At 32.7% G+C, this 16,404-nt stretch overlaps 2 protein-coding genes across 9 annotated transcripts; both read left to right on the forward strand.

Moving 5' to 3' along the window:
* The first annotated feature begins 1,770 nt into the window (after nt 1-1,770).
* On the forward strand, nt 1,771-12,558 carry LOC120631401. Of its 8 annotated transcripts, none has more exons than XM_039900960.1 (8): nt 1,771-1,908; nt 5,291-5,408; nt 5,772-6,008; nt 7,859-8,101; nt 9,217-9,381; nt 10,232-10,462; nt 10,608-10,690; nt 12,311-12,556. In XM_039900960.1, the coding sequence occupies exons 2-7, from the start codon at nt 5,318-5,320 to the stop codon at nt 10,676-10,678; spliced, it is 1,038 nt and encodes a 345-aa protein (XP_039756894.1). In that variant the 5' UTR covers nt 1,771-1,908; nt 5,291-5,317; the 3' UTR covers nt 10,679-10,690; nt 12,311-12,556. The 8 variants fall into 8 exon arrangements, with proteins under 8 accessions (XP_039756894.1, XP_039756898.1, XP_039756899.1 ...); XM_039900961.1 differs by lacking the exon at nt 1,771-1,908 and adding an exon at nt 1,994-2,120 and having other exon boundaries at nt 12,311-12,558; XM_039900963.1 differs by lacking the exon at nt 1,771-1,908 and adding an exon at nt 2,633-2,663 and having other exon boundaries at nt 12,311-12,558.
* Nucleotides 12,559-14,509: 1,951 nt separating this feature from the next.
* Nucleotides 14,510-16,246, forward strand: LOC120631433. The gene is made up of 3 exons (XM_039901013.1): nt 14,510-14,763; nt 15,110-15,313; nt 15,631-16,246. Exons 1-3 carry the CDS (start codon nt 14,642-14,644, stop codon nt 15,947-15,949), a joined length of 645 nt encoding a protein of 214 aa, XP_039756947.1. The 5' UTR covers nt 14,510-14,641; the 3' UTR covers nt 15,950-16,246.
* The last annotated feature ends 158 nt before the right edge of the window (nt 16,247-16,404 follow it).

Consider the following 16,404-nt stretch of genomic DNA (forward strand, 5'->3'; position numbering starts at 1 on the left):
TGGTCTAGTCTGCAAAAACCTCTACTACTACAAAAAACTTGTCGGATTTTATGACAATACAATAGAATGCTGTTACTTTTTATGTCATTCTATAGTTCTGACGCTACTACTTGTATACTAGCCTCTCATAAAAGACTATTATAGTCTAGACTAGTATACAATAACAATATTAGTATAAATATAAATAATACGCGCTATGAAGAACTGAAGCCACCTTAAAGGAGTCCAACAGCTCACAATTTAATATTTTATGATCCATACTAAAATCGTATCAGAAGCAATAAGTATGTTCAGTTCTAAAAATATCCGAGATATTAGAGGACGTTCTTTATTAATGAGCTTGACCTTGTAAACGACTTTCATAAAAAAGATACAATTAAATTAAAATCATGTATTCTGGAATGAAATCATAACATCCGGTGGTACATATATGTTTCGCTTTAAAATAAACATCGGATTTCGATGTAGAAAACTCGGAATAACTATTTTGAATTCGTAAAATTTAAAGTAATGAAAGACAATGTTTAGACAGTCAATATTTCCTCGCCCACATTAGTGAGCGTTTACGTTCCAACAACGACAGCCCGTATTTTGTCATATTTTTTTTGTATTACACTATAAGTTAACACTTGACTGCAATCCCAACTGGTGCTATGTGATGACGCAGCCTTTTATGGTAGCGGGCTAACCTGTTAGGGGTACGAAAGTAAATTAAAGCTGTATTGGCCTTATCGGTTTCTATGCTAAATCGTACCGGAGCGCTCAATCGCTTGGCGGCACGTCTTTGTCGGAAGGCTGAAACCTCTAGTGCAGACTAGACCAGACTAAATTTTTACCCTGCTAGTCACCAAACCGGAGACTTCCGCGTCTAAAATCACAGCGCTTGCCACTGCGCCACGGAGTTCATCAAAAATATGGCTGCAAAATTACAATTATAAAGGAACCGATCTGTTGTAACCTCCATTGTTCTGAGATTGTAACAAGGAGGTCATCATCGCAAACGCACTCGTAAACTAGACTTCTAACGCATTTCATTGGATTACACTTTAATTTTTTGTTATGCATGTCTTTTCAGAATGTTGAAACATGATTTCAGTATGGTCTTTGCAAAGCAACACTTTATTTCTTGCGCAGGCCATTCAAGACTATACTCTTAAAAGTTATTATTAATCTGTAAAGTTTTTATGAAGCAGTGAAAGAATTTGATATTTGTAATATGTAAATACAACATAAACAACACTCTTTCTTCCTTTGTCATACGGTAAAAAATTGGTTTCTGAGTTTTTATCTTCTACTATAACATTTCCAATTTTCATCATTTGTTTTTTAAATTGCTTACTTTAATAATAAGAAAGCTATAGTTAGTCTGTCATACATACATAATAACATACACAATTTTTCATTCGCCTAGTAGACCCTAACTGAGGAAATAAATTGAAGTTTAACTGTTATTGTTATAGGTAATTTATACCTCAGATAGGTTATCAAATCATTTAATAATTAGCCATAAATAATTTTAACAATATCCAAAGAGATTACTACAAATACTTATACTATGGTTTTACTTTCATTCAAAGCAACCAAAACAATATGTTCTTGAATTTTACCGAGGCATAAAACTAATGTGTTTTCATAAAACGACATGGTCAATAGTTTAGCAGAAAGCATTGATTTACTTAGTGGCAGAAAGTTAAAGAATTATGTTTTGTATATTAAAATGAGTGTGTGAATGAGGTAGTTGTGACTGAAACTGAAAAGTGAAATGTTGACTGGGCGGCAGCGGGGGCGGATTGGACGGGCGGCTGGGCGCCGCTGCGCGCCCTCAGTGCGCGCCCGTCCAGGTCCGACACTCGACGTCGGCTCGTCAGACACACAGCACCTAACATTTAACGATCAATATATTAATCGGTAAGATAAGTGGTTCTAGTTTTCACATATATTGTATTGTTAATGCGGCGAAAGTGTATACGAGAAACAAAAAGAAATCTTGTGGTCTGAAGTGTAGCCGTCTCTGTCTAGCTTCGGATGTTTACATATTGTCTCTCTCTTCCCTTGTTCGTTTCGTGGGTGATTATACGGTCCACTACATCATTGACAGGGTAACTTTGCCTCTACAGCACGTAAGTTACCTAATGTTTTTAGCGATGAAATGAGCAATTTATTTCTGTTATCACATTACGATTTTAAAATTCCTATCCTATAAGTGGTTGTAAAGATTTATTTTGAACTAAATAAAAAAACTTAAATTCAAATAATTTTTAAATTAAATAAATAAAGTTTAAGATTGTTTCTAGTAAAAGGTGTTTGTTATTTTATTCATTTATAATTGGTTATCAAAATGTTGAGTAGTTTTTTTTTATACTTTGTACGTAGTGCAGTCAACTCTATGGGCGTATATTTGGAGTCATAAATTATAATACAAATATGCATTGTGTCTAAGGTGTCGGTCCACCTGTTGCGTGATGCGACGCGAAGCGATGGTCTGTAGCATCGGGAATGTTGTGAATTTGATCCGAGCGCGCGCCTAATCTATTTTGGGCGGCTCTCACCCAAGCCAAATTTGCAATCTCGGCAAATCGACGCACCCTCAAGTATTTTTGTATCCGTTTCATAATACATTTTTTCGGATAATCTATCTTTCATCGCGGAGCGCACGCAGCCAGGTACGGTTACTTGGCATTTACATCGTCTATGACTAATGCATACTTATTAAACAGGTCACAGAAAAAGGCAAATTAGAAAAATAAATCTGACATTGGCCTTCGGTCTTGACCTTACATTTTTTTTTTATTTAGGTCCAGCTTATTTGAGCAACAAAAATATTTTGTTTTATATAAACATTTTCTTGGATATATTAATTATTATTAATTGCTTAGTATTTTTCATTAATAGGCTATCTAACTAACTAGATACTCTCTTTACTATTTTACATACAATATTCAATTTAAAATTGAAAGTTCTTAACAATTAAAATTTGTGATTTGTAAAACAATTTCAATAAAATAATCATATTAACTAATAATATGATTATTTTACTTAAATTAATTAAAAATACCTTGATAAAATATTTTATACTAAAAATAAGACGAGAATTTTGCACTTTTAACATTTTGAAATATTAATTTAATATCAATGCTTTATTTGGCACTGGAAACATTCTCTACTATTTAATAACTTAACTTATTTATTATTGAAAACTGATTTTATTCATTTATGAATTAATGTATAAACAGAGTAGGCATTTTTTTATATTTTTTTATGAGTTCTAAGATGAAATGTTTTTAATAAAATATATTTTCAATTGAATATTGAATAAAAAAAAAAAAAAACATTAAACTATAAGTTTTAAGGCATAAAAATTAACATTATTTACTATCCTACTACTATAAACCATAAATAATGATTATTTAATTTAAAACTCTATCAAAGTACCTACTCTATAATGGCACTCTGATTTGGAAACTAAGTTATCACTTTCCGTTTTTCTTTCTACACGACTTGATTAATAATGCAAATTATTTCCAAACGTGAATTGAAAATTGACATTGACATTTTTCTTTTTTATAACTCGAAAAGTACTGTCACGGTTTTTTTTGCAAGGGATGTAATTCGTAGAGGGCATTAAAAAAATTACGTATCTACCCTAAATTCTTGTATTAAAACCCAAATGAACATTTATGGAAACATTTTTCATCTCGAGCACTTTTCTCAAAAACTACTGTTTTGATTTGAAAAAGTTTGGGCGTAAAGACCTGTACTTTTGTACAAGTAAGAAATTATTTGTCGCCTGCGGCCACACCCCCAATTTTTTCGTAGGTTCGATTATTGGGTAATGCGTAGAAGAAATGCGTAGAAAGACGCCCGCGGTAGAATTTTGAAAAGGTATAGGTATAAAGAAAGATAGGATAGAAATAACGATTTGGACATTCAAGGTTATTTTTACATAACCGTATCTTTATTACTATGCGTACCTACGTGTATAGTTAATTAACGAGGCAGCAGATGCATTTAATAATTCGAAGACATGAAATGTTGAATAATGATCATCTCATCTGTTTGTCGAAACGTCGATCTGAGTACGATCGAAGTTTTGATGAATGGCTCTACTGGCTATCTAAATATAAAGTATGACGCAAATGCCTCCGATTTTCCATCGCACTTGATAGCAACCCGTAAATAATCAAAGTAAACGTAGGTGGATAGTTTAGACTTGAGATTGAATTAATTACCTCAACTACCTTGGCTCTGTTTTACGTGTAGACATATGCTTGACGCATACAATTTTCTTAACTATTTAACAATAAACTTTAATCTTAGTCATACAACTACGACTACAGCTTTGTACCAAGCGTTGGTTCAAAACTAATGCAAAACCTTAAGCACTTTTTGATGTTGTACTTAACACCAGAAGTTACATAAATAGAGTCTGCAACAGGCCGCTGACTTATCCACGTCGAACTCCACAACAAGGTCGTGACAAACTCTAAAATAGCTAAGCGATGATCAAACATTGGTAAAAACGGTCGTTTTCGAGTTACTCTTCACGCTCGTTAGGTTGGCTGTCGGCCAAGTCCATGGGCCATTCGAACCAGAGCAGCCACAGAGACGGCTATTTGTGGCACGGCGAACGAGTAACGCTACAAACGTCATTGCTCTATTTACGAGGAACGTGTGCGCTATTGTATTCATTATGTCACGAGTCACTAGTACGCTTGGGATAAAACTTAAACTCGTAATAGTGAAGTCGTTTCCCAGTAGAAAATGTTTGTACCATTAAAGCAAAATGGACCTAAGGTTACATGTTTTACGAATACTGTAATCCTGTTCTTTGTTACAAGAGCTTGCTGTAGGGATGCTGATGAATTTGAGCTTTCAGTCTATCTTAATAAATTCCAGTTTACTCTGACGTTACAGAGTATCGAAAGTAGAAACTGACCTTCTATTAGGAACGTACTAATTGTAGTAAACTAAGAGTAAAATGGACTCATTTCCTTTGTTTTTAAGTAATGCATCAACACATCTACCGCAGCGCTCATTGTGGGACTCTTTTTAAACAAAAATGAGTAGTGCAGAACTTGCGACTCTAATGGTCAATTAATAATCAGACATCGAGCAAATAAGATCTTATCAAATATTGGTCAATGTTAAAGCTACTAGTCATATCAGGTCGACTTTAAATTTACTTAGTATATTTACTAAATATAATCTTCTTAAGGCACTGGCTTTGGAACATACATTAACACGTCCCGGCCTCAAAGCACATTAAAAACGTTATTTTTATTTTTTGCAGAAAACGAGCTCGACATAAACCACCAAAATGTTTAAAAATCATTTAGAAATGATTGGCAGAAATGAGTCGCCATCGAAGAAAGCCAGATTTTGGCAATCCTTCGTGCGTTCTCTGAAAGGTAATACATTTAATTTCTCTTCCAATTGAATACCACTAGGTTAGGCGAAAAAGCAGATACACATCCAAACAACATGTACCTTACCTATTTCAATTAAGGTAGGACAATTACAGACAGGTAAAAACAATTGTTTTCAAACTACACGTTTGAAAACAATTGTTTTTAATGTAGTCAATGTAGGATAGATTCATTTTCTCGTTTTTCAGTCGTCTTTCAGTTAGTGCCGGCTGAATTAAGATATACTGAAATTCAACTTATCACTCTAAAATGAAATAGATTGAATTTAATAAACTACGATACCTTTTCCGTGGTTTCAGTTAAATATGTAATTATAATGGGTTAAATATGTAATCTTTTAAATAGGATCGGAAGATATCAGAGCCGAGGAAAGGTACAGGCCATCACGTCGCAGTGTATTCCCGGAGCTTTTGTCCACCTACCCATACAGCAAATCTATCTACGATGACCCCATCGGCGCTGCTGAGAGGATCACAGTTCCCGGATACCGCTACTTGCCAGTCCACCGTGAAACATACGGCTACTCCCCTCGCCCCATCTATGCCCACAACTACCCTCGCTCCATCGAACAGTACAGGCCAAGTTAGTATTACACTTCTATCTCTTTGCCAAGTCGTCAACGGATTTAATTGCAAATGCAATAAAATTTATAGATTATTGAAAGCTTGTGCTAATTTTAAATTCGTTGACGATAATTGTCTTCACACCACATAACACATCTTTGCTTTGGCAAAAACGTGTATAATATATATCTACTTGCTCACTATCTATGTTATCTTTAAAAATAATCATCTATAATATAATATTACCGTTTGCCTTAGATGTATTGGCTTTTTGTCAGATATTTTATTTAATATCATGTATTTAAGTAATCGTTTTATTTATTCAATTAATGCAATTGTTATTTTATGCTTTTAATTTCTAAAAGTATTCTAAGCTTTAGGACCAATGTGGTAGGTACACTAAAACAATGCATGGATGTAAATATTGGCATTTTTTATTTTAATTGTTTCAGCAAGAGCCGGGGCGATTTAAAATGATCTATAAAAAAAAACTTAAACTTGCTTTGGACATATTTGTACAATAATACTGATGTCATCGAAGAACATAATATAAATAATGAACAAAGGAAAATCTCTGTATTTGCCGTTTGTAATATTACAACATTCAAACATCTCTTGTAAATGATCATTATTCTTAATTAGATGTAAATTTGAAATGTTACTTACGTTTGTATACATTTTTAATAAAGCTTAAGCATTTACATAGTCGTGGAGCCTGTTTAAAGCTAGGAGATTTAATTCATGATCGACATTACATTATTGCACTACACCATCACAAACAGGCGATTCAATATTGTGATCTTATTTTTCTTGTTTTAATTTTATGAGTGTAACGTAGGTATATTCAATCATTTTTCTATGATTTAACTTTGTCGCATCAGATTTTATTATTTTTTATTTCAAGAGCTAATATAATGATTGGGATATTTATCCCACACACAATATTACTTATAGTGTACAAAACAAACAAATAATGACTTCAGTAAAATATTTTTCCACATCAATTGTATACAGTCTTGCTTTTGTATTTTGTTTAGCATTAAATGTTTGCTTGCTAGTTTTGCCCAATTCATATTTCATTATTGCATGCATTATTCATTCAAAGTAACCTCTCACTCATAACAACTGTTCACATTTATAAATATCATAAATGCTTTCGACATTCATGTTAAATCTTCAAGCATTTCTCAGGTGACACATTATTTTATTTTATGATGAAATGTCCCTTTTGCCTTATATAAGTATAATATTATAGAGTTTATCATCGCATAACCAAGTCTTGCGTGAAAAGAGGTGAGTTCTTATTCTACATAATAACTTTTTTTCCTCTACATGTTAGCGTTGATAAAAGCTTTTGATGTTTATTAAAATTTTACTAATAAAATTTATGAATAATAATTCTTTTTTAAATAACTTTCATCCAAGTGCTTCTTAAAGAATAGAATTAACGCATAAAATTATTTTCTTTGATAATGTAAACTTGTTGTTTATACTTTGAAATTAATTTTATTAATTTACTTAACTAGTACAACTTAGCGATTTATGATATTCCGTAGTAAGTTAAGAAACCATTACAGTTTCTTTTGACATGTAAGTCTTCCTATCTATCTGTTTTTCTGTCTATCACTCCAGCGCGTATACGATGAACAAACGCAAAGATATCTTAATTTTGTCTATAAATTCTTCTTTTTAATTAACGACTGTTTTATTGACATAATTTCAGAACTTATCTAAATATGTTTTATTTAACAAGAATTGGATCAGTCATTCTATCTTTATTTATAGTTTTATATATAAATGAAAGTATCGATATATTTTGTTAATTCTGTGCCACATGTTTTGTTAACGTGAAACCGTTTCTTCTAACAGTTTACCATGTACCGAGGCGTCTGAGGAGAACCACTGACCCCTTCGACGCTCACAAGGCTTGGCAGGACCATCTTGACAGACTGTCTGCCATCGACCGTCTGTACCCCTCTCGCTACGGACTGTACTTGAAGGACCGTGCATACCCAATCACCGACCTGACCGCTCCCATTATCGACCCTCTCTCACCTAAGAGCCTTAAAGGCATCGAATATGAACCCGACTCCAAACCTCACTGGGGAACAGGTAAATTCTAAAAACTATTAGTAACAGAGTATAAATAAGCTAGATTAAGAGCTGCCAAGATTGGTCCATTCGAATTTCGCTCGAAATAATCTCGCTTTGAGGTTACGTCTATTAAAATTGACATGATTGAAGTACCTGCCATTTGGTCTTTTAATGTGTCTCAAAAAGACTGATTGTTTTTGTAAGTTGCGAATGGGCGAACCTCGGTTGGTAAGCTGATCTACGTAATGAACTGGATAATGAATGATTCCAATTGTTTTGTGGATGGTTTATTACTTAGGTATCACACCTTTTACATGTAAATGGGATTATTCCGTTCTAAGGTGAATCACGTGGATACAGATTATTGCAAATGGAACATCACTCTCTGTTAGATTCAATTTATATTGAATTTTAAAAGCTTGAGAGATTATCGTTATCTAATGATATTAAGATGATTTAAATTAACATGATCTATGCAAATTCAAATTGGAGAAAAAAAACTTTTAGAGTTTAAGACCTTTGAATAATTTGTTTGTTAAATTAGTATATCAGTTTTTATTTACTTCTGTTTTTCTATAATGAACTCATTTTTGTATATAAAATGTACGACAATACGATTTAAACACGAATTGATAATTAAAAAATCATTGTTAATCAACGCATACATACCCACAACTAAAAGTAGGCCTTTAATAATTTGTAATTGTATTGTTACGTACTTTATAAATAGTACAAAAAACATACTAACCCATTCATATTTTTGTATTAAAATATAAAAGACCGATCCGTGTTTTGATTTAGTAGATTAGTGACCTTCCTCTCATCTTCTATAGTCTATGTAAAATAAGACAATCTTAACTTTCTTGAGAATTCAATATTTTTAACACGCTATATTTAAAAAAAAATCGTGCATTCATATATATCATTTGACATGTGCATGTGCCGCCTTGTACATAGCGAAGCAAGACTCACTGGAACGTACACATCTAATAAGTACGATATTCATATCGGTGAACACTGCACTCTATCTGCTATATGAGAATTTAATAAAAATGCAACAATCCAGATGAATAGTACCACGCTTAAATTCTTGGTTTTATTGCGTGGTACTGACTATGAGAATTACCGTGAAGGAGCTTGGCCGGCGAGGATATCGGACGTGTTCAAAAAGGATCCATTTTTTGCCGAGGCTGAAAAATGGGCTGATTTTGACCGCTCACTTCGAGGGAGGTCCCCAACACCCGTGAAGCCGAGGATAAGTCAACCGCGAGACTGTGAGGTCGCATACGATGCCGATGGTAAGGGCAACAGGCACCCTGTCTTCGTCAAACCCTTTCTTGTTACAACTGATTAGTATATCAATCCAAGTTTTAACTACTTACCGTCTTCACTCCAGCACTTTGCCACATTAATGATAAAAGTAGTTAGATGTTCTATCTTAAAATAAATCCTTCTTTCAATTAAATGATTCCTGTGAATTTGATATCAAGACATTCTTTATTCACAATTATCTTTTCTACGTTATTCAATTTTGAGTGTACGTTTGTAGATATGCGATTGCACGTCAAACGCATCATTACTAGTTCTTCACAATCATTGTCAACATTTTTACGTCCATCACTTTTAATTCCATCACCATTGTTTGAAAAAATAACATATGAAAAAAAATGAATCATTGCACATTGATTTTTTTGCACCGCATGTTAATTTTAAATTTTTACGAAGATACTATTTACTAGTGACATTAAGTATTTTCATTGGTTTTTTGCAGAAAATATTAAATATTAATATATCAATGTTTTTTTCTGCATAACTCGAAACTTTTATGTGGTCTAGAACTTTCTTAGAGCTATTTGTTTAATATTACATTACAAATCGTACATTGTCTTTGGTTATTGTTTTTCAAAAATTCAAATTAAGCATCGCAAGACTTATCATACACAATAATTATCAAGTTTTATAAGAGCAATTACATGCCATTTCTGTTATCAGCGACAACGTACAATTTAACGTAGATTTCTTGTGATATTTGTATCGCAGCTTCATTTATGTAACAAAACATTGCTGTAACGCTTATTTATAGTGCGGGAGCGATGACGAAAAATAAAGTGTGTCTGTTGTCTAGGCATTAATTATTGTGACATATAGGTGCGCCGTTATACAACGCCAGCGGGCTCCGACGCAGGCCATGGGCCAACATTCTGAATCCGAGCCCATCCCTGCCTTACTCGGCGATCATTCGGGACCCCTTCTGGTACGACTGGCCGGAGCTGAGACCCATGGCTCGGTGGGACCGCAGCCCATCCTACATCCGCGACTCATACCTCTCACCCGTCAAACGCACCTTCCTCTGGGACAAGCACCCGATCAGGCCTTTAGGTTAGTGGGTTGCTGTTATATACGCAAGATGCTTTATATTCGAGCTGTAAAATTGGCCTACTTTTTCATCGACTCAGCAGCTCTTAATCAATATTAATTATGCTAATCGAAGAAAATGCTAATCCTGAATCTCTCATCATGGCAGATCTAATGGTGTACGACAGATTAACAGTGGATGATTTGAGCAAGACAATGCCCTTCATACGTTGTCTATAATAAGAGCATCAGGTACCTCTTCAGTGGGTAAAAAGGATAATATTTGCATTACAAAGTAAACAGTTATGAGTATTGTACCTCATCTGTCAATAAAATGCATTTTGTAACCTAACGAAACTTCCTTAATTTGTAGTTAATACACCCTTAACTATATGCCTGTATTTTAGATGCTCTATACCTTTAAACATTAGTAGAGTTTTCTTCATAAGTTCATAAATATGTTTAAAATGTTGTATTAAGTATTTTCCCCCTTCATTTATTTGCTACTAACTGTTTTTTTATTATTTTTTTCCAAATAGTGCGTCTATTGTCGTAGATATATACTCATTTGTTTTCAACAGAATGTGTCCTTTATGTTTCATAACTTTCCATTTTATTTAATACCGTGATTCACATTATAGGCGCCATAGGTACTTTAATTGTTACATACATACATACGTTATTCGAAATTAATCTTTTTCCTATCGGCAAAATTAACTTAGGTAAAAGCTTTTTTTAATAAACTCAATATTTATCTTTTTTTTTCTATTCGCCATATATTTTGCTACACTTTTTAAAACTCTACTCGATTTACTCCTCTAACTATTAGATACCTTTTCTTCTAATCGTGTAATCGAATAGGAGTTTCTCTTGCGCCCGACGATTAGTAATTCTAATCCACCAGCAAACTGACCATGTAAAATACTTTTTAAAGATGAAAAAGTTGATAAAAGGTAGTTGTAGTTTATATTTGGAGTTACAGATTAAAATGCTATTAGTTTAACTATTGTGCGCTAAGATTACGATTTTTGACGCAATTTCGATATGTTTATATATTAATTGTGTCTTTTGATTCAACAACAAGCGTTAGATTGCTTCAAAAACACCGAACCATATGTATATTTTATAAAATATATTTACAGAGTTACCAATGTTCAGGTAGATACCTAAGCTTATTTTAAAGGCATTTGCTAGGCATTTCTTGAAACAAGATTTGATTGCTAGAGAAGCAACTTTCCTAATACTTCGTAGCACGTGCTACAACAGAAGCTATATTTTAATTTAAACTTTGCACCTGTATGTAGAGTTCCTTAACAATCATATTGAAAAAAAGTATTCTATATCTTCTGGAATAGGTAAACATTTTTGCAAGGTTGCATTGTTAGTTTTTAGTCAAACCCTCCTAAACGATGCAAGAATGTTTCTCACGATGTTTTAGAATAAAACCCTTGACTTTTATATTATTATCCCGCTAAAGAAAAACAGGCTGTAACATTTTTTCGTTTGTTTCTAAAACAATGCAACTTGATTTCACAACAGATCGTTGTGAATTCAAAATTAACGTACCAGGGAATTCAAAAACAGATAATTACTAAGCTTCGTAGTGCGAAGTAATGATTTTATCAATTCATTACCATTTATACTCTTCCTCTAAACCTTAATCAATTACATAATAATATAAAATCAATTACATAATAATAAAAAATACTTCTCACCCTAAACCTTAATCAATTACATAAACCAAGTATTATATACCTTTTCAATAAATTGGCTATCTTAATATCCGTTAACTAGACATTAAACTACTCTACAAAAAATAATACGGACAGTATTTTTTTAATTTATCAAATTAAACTACAACATTTTTTTCAGCTGCTGCTTTCTAAAGGGCCCGCCATCGCCGCTACTTGTTAAGTTACATTTTTATAATGCCTACCTATTAAAACATTTATTTTTATTTGTTCATTTGTTTCAATAATGACTATGTTACAAATTATTTTTACATCGCGTACTTACAGTATTTTTCCGGTTTATATTTTTTTTTAAGATCTCAAAGACTGCATTAACATAGTCACTGCCGCGGAAATGAACTTTGTTACAGTGAAATTGTTTTTATTATAATTATTATTTTTATGTACATGTACTTCAAAACTCAAAAAAAAAATCAATAAAATATAAAAAACACCCACAGTTATTTTATTTTTTGTTTATTGAAGGAAGTTTGTGAGCTTTTCAGTAGGTAAACTCTTTACTTATGTTAAAGTAACAAAGAATCCAGCCTTCGTTAAAAGCGTGTTAACTTAAAGGGTTAACTACTGTTGTAAGTGCCTCGGCTCCCCGAGCCCATGGGATCTTCATAAGCGACGTTCGATAAAGTTACATATAATATAAGTAACTTTATGCCTGCATAGAAAAAGTAGGCCTAGAAGTCCTAGTTGTATATAAACTTTCCCCTATTTGAACCTTAGGGAGAAATTCCTAATTGCATGAGACTCATAATACCTAAATAGAAGATCTGCCTCATACACTTTAGTAATTTGAAGACAAAAAAACATTTTCAATTCTTGATACTATTTTGGTTCCTTGGTCTGCCTCGTTTGTCTAGTGGTTTCTATCAGTGCCTTTAAAACGTTAGGCCGGCGATCCAGGTTATTATTACTAACTTGTGATAGTGTCGTTAAAGCCCACAGACCTGGATTGTAGTAGCGTGATGGGTCTACGATCACAGTCCTATGGGAGGGGATGCCTGATCCAGCGGTAGGATGTTAATACGCTATACCTGTTCCACTCATAGGGACTTTGTCCAGCGCGTGTACAGTAGCGCAACATTGCTTTAAACATTAAGATTAACATTTAGATTAAGGGGGGAATTCCCATAAGGGATGAACTTCAATGAAGTGATTATTAGATTTGTGCCCTTGGTGGCCTAATGCTTGGCAGTACGGCATTGCCAGTTTATAGCGTCCTTAAAGACCTCCATTAATTTTTTTGTTCAGTAAACTAACATCAAATAATAATCTTAAAGTTAAGTAGTCAGACCAAGCTTTATAATATTCATAATATAACAAAAAAAAGTTTTAAACTTTCCGTAATATTATTGTTAGCAAGCGGATAAAAAAAAGCACGCTACTGATATCTTTGATATATACTGATCGCACGCGTCTGAACTATTTGATCGATTACAATGTCAGAAAAATATCGTATATTATACGTGCGTTAGAATAACACAAGCCTTGTAGATTTTTTTGAGAAAGCTATAATATCCATTGACCGTTAGTTACAACCAAAATTTGTATGGGAGGCTAATATTTTCTTCTAGGCGACCACATTATATTTGATAAAATAATACATTCACTGTTTAATATCAGAGTTACTAGGATGTCTATTGATCTAGTTTATAATGTTAACTAGGACCTTAGTCAAAATATTATTATTTTGGACTTGTATCACTTATAAAGATAAGGATTAAAACATGCCACGCCGCCTAGCTAAACTTTAACGAGTAATCCATTGAACAGAATAATTGCTATTTCATTATTTTTGTACACGTAATAGAATGTTTTTTTTAAAACTGTGAATTTAATTTCGGGTATCAAAATCACTGACAGAAATCCATCTTCTGATCAATAGTTGTTCTGATTGAGGGATTGTTACAAATGCAACTCATACCGTGAACGCGTCAAGTTATGATAAACAATCTAAAAGCATGGCTGCACGAGACCTGAGGGCTGTATTTAAATAGCGATAAACTGATATCATCGAAAAGTAAATACCTGCTTGGCATAGTCAAAAAAAGTGGTTAATTACCTACAAACAGTGTGGAATAGCACACTTGAATAATGACCGTTATATTATTTTAAACGTAACTAATTTCAGGCTGTTCGGATGTTCTCTGAATCGTAATATTTACGCCCAAACTACAAGTTGGCCAATAATTTATCAGGTTTATCGTCTGTGGTGACCGTACATGACAAGTGCCAATCTTTTAAACCCACAGCCGTAAAACCTTGGCCTTGGAGTAATATTGTTCTGTGGTAAAACCAGCCGGACATATAAAAACAGAAGTGTCAACTGTCTAGATTGTCTATGTTATATGTTTTACAAATTTACATTCAAATTTTAACGTTGGTTTGAATTGAAGTAAACAAATAAAACAGTGAAGTAAATAGTATATTATTTAGCCTGTAAGTGAAATTGTTCAACATGGGTGAACCTGAACAAGTAGAGGACAATAACAGGAACGATACCACAATGAACAATTCGGTGGTTACTTTTGATAATTTTCGAATACTAAAAGAGTTCAGTAACATAGCAAACCTCGTCAGGTAAGGCCTCATTTTAAAAACGCAAGTACCCATTTATGTTGTATTTTAGATTATTCTTATTTTGTGCAATAACTGAGCAATATATCGTTGTCATCTATGTGTAAGTTTTGATATTTAGGCCTATAGTGGCACTATTTAACGATGTTTCCTTCACCGTTCAAGCAAGTAATATTTAATTGCTTATTTTAAAAACGCACACAACTCTCAAAAGTTGAGAGGTGCATGCATGGGAGGAGAGAGGATTGAATAAGGTCTCCCCAATAGGAAAGCAGATTCCACTAGGCTATCACTGTAAATGGATGAATGAACCCTGTAATTTTATTATTGCTGCTTGTAATTGTTGTAGAACTGAGGAATTCCTTGAAACAGTGCCAAAACTTAGAGGTGTGAAATGGGTTCAAATGTTCAATTGTTTAAAACAAGATATTCTGAGCGAGATGGAGCAGGAAATAAGTTCTATGTGGGAATTTGAAAACATGCCTAAAAAACTCGAGATCCTAGAAAAGCAGAAGGAAAAATATGCAGAAATCAATCCTAATAAATCTGTTTGGTGAGATGTTGCTTTATTATTATTAAATTATGGATCCAATAATTAATATATAATGTAAACTAATTTAACAGGTCTTAAAGTAGTGCTGTACTTTAACATAGGTTGACAGGTCTGTAAACTTATATTTTGTTTAGAGATTGTAGACTTCCCTCAAACACCTACAATTTCTTTATCAATACTAGTCACTTATGAATGCTTTAGAGAGCTTACACATCTATCTATCCATCTATCTATAGCTTTATTGCTTAATGTATTTTATCTCTATATTTGTTGACTGTATTATTTTGGTTTACATGAAATACATTATGTTTTTGTAGGAGACCGCAAAATAATGACATCAAAGGGCAACTAAAAGCTTTTGATGTAGCTAATTTGCGAAAGCAAAAATCATTACTCCTATCTCTAGCACAGGAGAATGAATCAAAAGCCAATAGACTGAAGAAGACAGTAGCAGCTAAACGGGGATATTTAAAAGCTCTGCAAATGGATATACAAAAATATCAAAAGAAAAGTGAGCAAATAATGATCAAAATACATGAAAAAATTGAAAATCATGAGAAACTAGCAAATTATATGCTACCAAATATAGTTAATGTGAATGATATACATCTAACAGATTCGGAAGTAGATGAATAAAGTGATAAAACAATAAAGGATTGAGTAAAATTTATATTTCAGAAATGTACAGAATCAGAGAAATTACAACAAAATATTATGTCTAGATTATAACTCAATTTACTCTGAAACTATTTTTACAGCATAGAAGAAAAAAGAGAATTATTGTGTAATATAGAGTTACAAATAGAAAATCACAAAATCTATCTCGCAACATAATATTATGTATTAGCTAATAGAATAATAATTTATATTTTCATATGAGCAGACAAGATTCTTAATTTGGAAAAGCAATATGGATTCTAAACTACAAAATTTGTGAAAATATGCTTATGAAATGAAAAACAATATAGAATATTAATTAATTCATAGTCTTAACAAAAAACAATAATTACTTTTATTTCATAAGAAATTACAATACTTTGTATATACCTCGATAAAATGAAACAAAAAAAATAAATTTCTTACTTTAAATA

Source organism: Pararge aegeria, chromosome 18 (assembly GCF_905163445.1).
Source record: "Pararge aegeria chromosome 18, ilParAegt1.1, whole genome shotgun sequence".
Lineage (NCBI taxonomy): Eukaryota > Metazoa > Arthropoda > Insecta > Lepidoptera > Nymphalidae > Pararge > Pararge aegeria.

What these genes read in the sequence shown, in the direction of transcription:
- LOC120631433 (XM_039901013.1), top strand. Translation starts at nt 14,642, where the DNA reads ATGGGTGAACCTGAACAAGTAGAGGACAATAACAGGAACGATACCACA. An exon ending in AACATAGCAAACCTCGTCAG is followed by an intron (nt 14,764 to 15,109) that starts GTAAGGCCTCAT and finishes TAATTGTTGTAG; the next exon opens with AACTGAGGAATTCCTTGAAA. An exon ending in AATCCTAATAAATCTGTTTG is followed by an intron (nt 15,314 to 15,630) that starts GTGAGATGTTGC and finishes ATGTTTTTGTAG; the next exon opens with GAGACCGCAAAATAATGACA.
- LOC120631401 (XM_039900960.1), top strand. Translation starts at nt 5,318, where the DNA reads ATGTTTAAAAATCATTTAGAAATGATTGGCAGAAATGAGTCGCCATCG. An exon ending in CATCGAACAGTACAGGCCAA is followed by an intron (nt 6,009 to 7,858) that starts GTTAGTATTACA and finishes TTCTTCTAACAG; the next exon opens with TTTACCATGTACCGAGGCGT. An exon ending in GGTCGCATACGATGCCGATG is followed by an intron (nt 9,382 to 10,231) that starts GTAAGGGCAACA and finishes TGTGACATATAG; the next exon opens with GTGCGCCGTTATACAACGCC.